The sequence below is a fragment of the Sturnira hondurensis genome, unplaced genomic scaffold (assembly GCF_014824575.4).
Source record: "Sturnira hondurensis isolate 20B ecotype Veracruz unplaced genomic scaffold, ASM1482457v3 Scaffold0011256, whole genome shotgun sequence".
NCBI lineage: Eukaryota > Metazoa > Chordata > Mammalia > Chiroptera > Phyllostomidae > Sturnira > Sturnira hondurensis.
The window spans coordinates 75,537-78,955 of record NW_028083887.1 but is presented as its reverse complement, the minus strand read 5'-3'; the positions used below and the strand labels follow the sequence as shown (position 1 = coordinate 78,955).

Here is a 3,419-nt window from a genome sequence, read left to right as displayed (position 1 = left end):
ATTACATACCTTCAGTATTTAGACAGCTGTACAAAATAAAATCATGACAATGAAACAAAGATTTGGGGGTACGGGTGTGGGACAAGTCGACTTGGGTGGAAGAGGAAAGGAATAAAGCATTCTCATTTTTATACTGCAGTTTTTGGGAAGAGAGCCATTTGCTCTATTCTGATCCTATTATATTGTTTATTCTCCCACTATTATGGAAATAGGTCTTTGGGATACAGTAATTTTCAGTCAACTAAATTCCTGTGGTGGCAAGAGGAATAAGCTAAACAAAGGTAGAATCACTGGGTCAATGTCTTTTACTTCCCTCCAAAGGCAAAGGTGGATGTGTCAGCGTGGTAACAGGCAAAGCCACTTGGTTAATATGAGTCATCAGATGCCCTGTCCTGAGGGGAAGATGGTTTCTTGCAGAACGAGGTGAAGGAGGTGGTTCTGCTCGGCACTCAACAGTGGCCACATCTCCACCTGCAGCGATTTGATGGCTTCCGTGTCCTTTTCGTGGGTAGCCATGACCAAGGACTGAAGCAGCAGGAAGAGCTCCTCGGGAAGCTGGCCACTGGTCTCCTGCCCGTGGCTGTCAAAAGCCTCCCAGGAGTACTTCTCCAAGGTGTGGGCATGCTCTGGAAGGAGCTTGGCGGGCGGTGGTTGCAGGAGCAGCAGCAGCAGCACGCGGGATACCTCACAGGGTACCAGGATGTCCGAGAAGGCACCCAGTACTGCGGGAGAGGGAGCGGCCGCAGAGCTAGCATTTGGAGGGAGCAGAGCGGCCTGCAGGGCTGGGGACGCACCGAGTCCACGCTGGAGGCCTAATGGCTGCGGCTGTACCTGAGGCTGTGGCTGCAGCGGGACCGGCGGCAGCGGCTGCACCGGGTGGCTGCCGTACTCCCGCGCCAGGCGTTGCATTCGCGTGAAGAGCGCCAAGGCGCCATTGTAGTCGCGCGCCAAGAGCTGGCAGGAGGCCGCATCGCCGAGCGCCTGCAGCGCGGCCAGGGGCAGCTGGGGCAGCTGCAGTTGGGCGGCGCGCTGGAAGTGGACAGCGGCAGCGCCCGGCTGACCCAGGTCGCGCAGGGCGGCGGCCAGCTCCAGGCACAGGGCGGCGGCTGCGGCCGGCTGGCCCAACTCAAGGTGCAGACGCACAGCAGCACCCAGGGCGCTGGCTGCTGCCTGCAGCGGCTCCCCATAGGCGGCGGGGCAGACGAGGCGCTGGCGCGCGTCGCGCTCCTGCCGCAGGAAGAGGCGGGCGGCCTCGGTGAGGGCAAGAGCTTCCCCGGGCCCGTGGAAGAGCGCCTGATGGCAGCGGGCAACCGCCAGCTGGCACCAGGCCGCGTAAGGCAGGCACTCCTGGGCACGCAGCTCTCGGCCCAGTTGTCCGAACTGCTCGCCAGCCTCCGCCACATTAGGCTTCCGCAGGAACCGCTTTTTCAGCTTGTTCGACACCTGACGATACCTGGCCAGAAAATCCCCGGCATCTGGTCCCGGGCCCGCACCTCCCAACCCGCTCGCGGATGCCGCCATGTTCCCAGGCCGAGCGCTTCCGGGCGCGCCTACGCAGCTGGTGGACGTGCGAGTGCTGGCGGTTGGCCGCGACGTGCCCTGCGTCCAGCTCAGGCTAGCGGCGCGACCTCGCCTGCACCTAAGCCTGGAGCCCCCCTCGTTGCCCTAGTGATATGCAAAATATCGGGTTCCTGAGGCGGGGCCTGGCCCTGCGCCTCTGTTGCTAGGTGACAGCTTGTTTACCCAGGTTGCTAAGGGTGTTTCCTAGCATCTATAAGGGACCAGGAGTCAAACTAAACTCCTGATCCCAGGTGACCACCATTCCGATTTTGGATTTTCTTGATTGCCCTCCACCCCCCCTCCTCAATCTCCCCGTCCATCCACTACCCCGTTGGAGTCCACGCCAACCCCTTTGTCCCCTCCTCCATCGCACATCCGAGTTAGCATGACACATTCACCATATCACGATGCCTTAGTCATGGTCTAAGTACTCCACCCCCATGAACACCATCCTTCAGGGAACTTTGATGGGCTTCGACTTGCTCAGAGGCCGTGGGGGAGTCTTCCACACCCCATCCTCAAAGCCATCGCAGGCAGCCTCTCCCACCCAGGGCCACGCCCTGCACTGTCACCTCCAGAGGCTGCTCCTCTCACCATCCCTGATTCCACCCTCACCCACTGGCAGACACCCTGCCCCGATCCCTCCAATGAGTTCCATCCCCCAGTCCCCCCGCAGACACAGTGACCAAAGCAGGCACATGGGTTTCTTTCAAGAATAAACAGTTTATTTTCAATGGCTTTGCCCAAGGTACCAGCCAGGCTTGGGCTGCTTGGGCTGCAAAGAGGCCTGGCGCCCTGGGGTTGAGGCCCAGAGAACCCATGTCCTGTTGGGCAGCTACTGCCAACCCGGGGCCACTAGGGAAATGGTGGTGCTTGCAAAGAAGACACTGAGCAAGGCATTGTTGTGCATGGCCATGTCCACGAGCTGTGGGGTGATGAACCTGCAGCCACTTCTCTGGGCCTCGTTCCCGGCCAGCTGCAGGACCGTGGCGGTCAGATATTGTATAATGGCCGCAAGAAACACGGGTGCAGATGAGGTCAGATGCTGGGCGTAGTGGCCTTCACGCAGGAGGCGCTCCAGGTGGCTGACAGAAAAGAGTAGCTCAGCTCTAGCCGTGCGGGTGCGGATCCGCCTCTGGCGACGGTGACCGGTACCGGACGACCCCCTACGGCTCCTTCGACCAGGCATGCTGGGCTTTGGGTGCTCTTGTTCCCACCGGCGTAGCTCTGCAGTGTGCTGCGGGGTGCTGCGGGGTGTCTCCGTGCGGCAAGGTGCGGTCAGGTGCGGCCAGGTGCGGTCAGGTGCGATCAGGTGCGGTCAGGTGCGGTCAGGTGAGATTGGGCAGTTGGTCCCAACCTCTCTGGATGGCCAGTACACAGGCCCTTACTGCGTATCCTAGCGACCACGGGCCGGCCCCTGATTGGTGGAGGCACACGCTGTGTGACACCGAAGTTCCATGAGGTCACTGCTTTCCCATTGGGCCTTGCGGGCCTGGGCCTGCCAAGCAAGGGCGCTGGTGGCACCCTGCGCACGCGGCCCACTGGACCCTCTCTTCGACGGAGCTCTCTGTTTCCTCTGGACAGGAATGTTGTACGGAAACAGCAACAAACGTGTGTGATCCCGTGGCACCAGGTCAACACTCGTGGTGTCGGATGGCCATCACAACGGTCTACTTCCACGATGTTGGGACCACTCCAAAAGAAACCCCTGCACCCATCAGGCAGTCATTCCCCACTGCCCGCCCCCTGCCCCGCTCCCCCTGGCCAACAACCTCTCCTCTCCCCGAGAACTCAGGCAAATAGGAGCCTGCTTCCTGTACATAGAGGTGTGTCCACTCTAGAGACTTCTAGAGATGCAA

General features: G+C 60.4%; 2 protein-coding genes across 2 annotated transcripts; both read right to left on the bottom strand.

Moving 5' to 3' along the window:
• Window positions 1–317: 317 nt before the first annotated feature.
• LOC118996338 (40-kDa huntingtin-associated protein-like) lies at window positions 318–1,668 on the bottom strand. The gene has a single exon (XM_037059692.1). The coding sequence runs from the start codon at window positions 1,519–1,521 to the stop codon at window positions 379–381; it is 1,143 nt and encodes a 380-aa protein (XP_036915587.1). The 5' UTR covers window positions 1,522–1,668; the 3' UTR covers window positions 318–378.
• Window positions 1,669–2,395: 727 nt separating this feature from the next.
• Window positions 2,396–2,831, bottom strand: LOC118996332 (histone H2A-Bbd type 2/3-like). Its single transcript, XM_037059686.1, has one exon. The coding sequence runs from the start codon at window positions 2,747–2,749 to the stop codon at window positions 2,396–2,398; it is 354 nt and encodes a 117-aa protein (XP_036915581.1). The 5' UTR covers window positions 2,750–2,831.
• Window positions 2,832–3,419: the final 588 nt, after the last annotated feature.

Coding starts and splice junctions, on each gene's coding strand:
- LOC118996338 (XM_037059692.1), bottom strand. CDS start 1,521: ATGGCGGCATCCGCGAGCGGGTTGGGAGGTGCGGGCCCGGGACCAGAT.
- LOC118996332 (XM_037059686.1), bottom strand. CDS start 2,749: ATGCCTGGTCGAAGGAGCCGTAGGGGGTCGTCCGGTACCGGTCACCGT.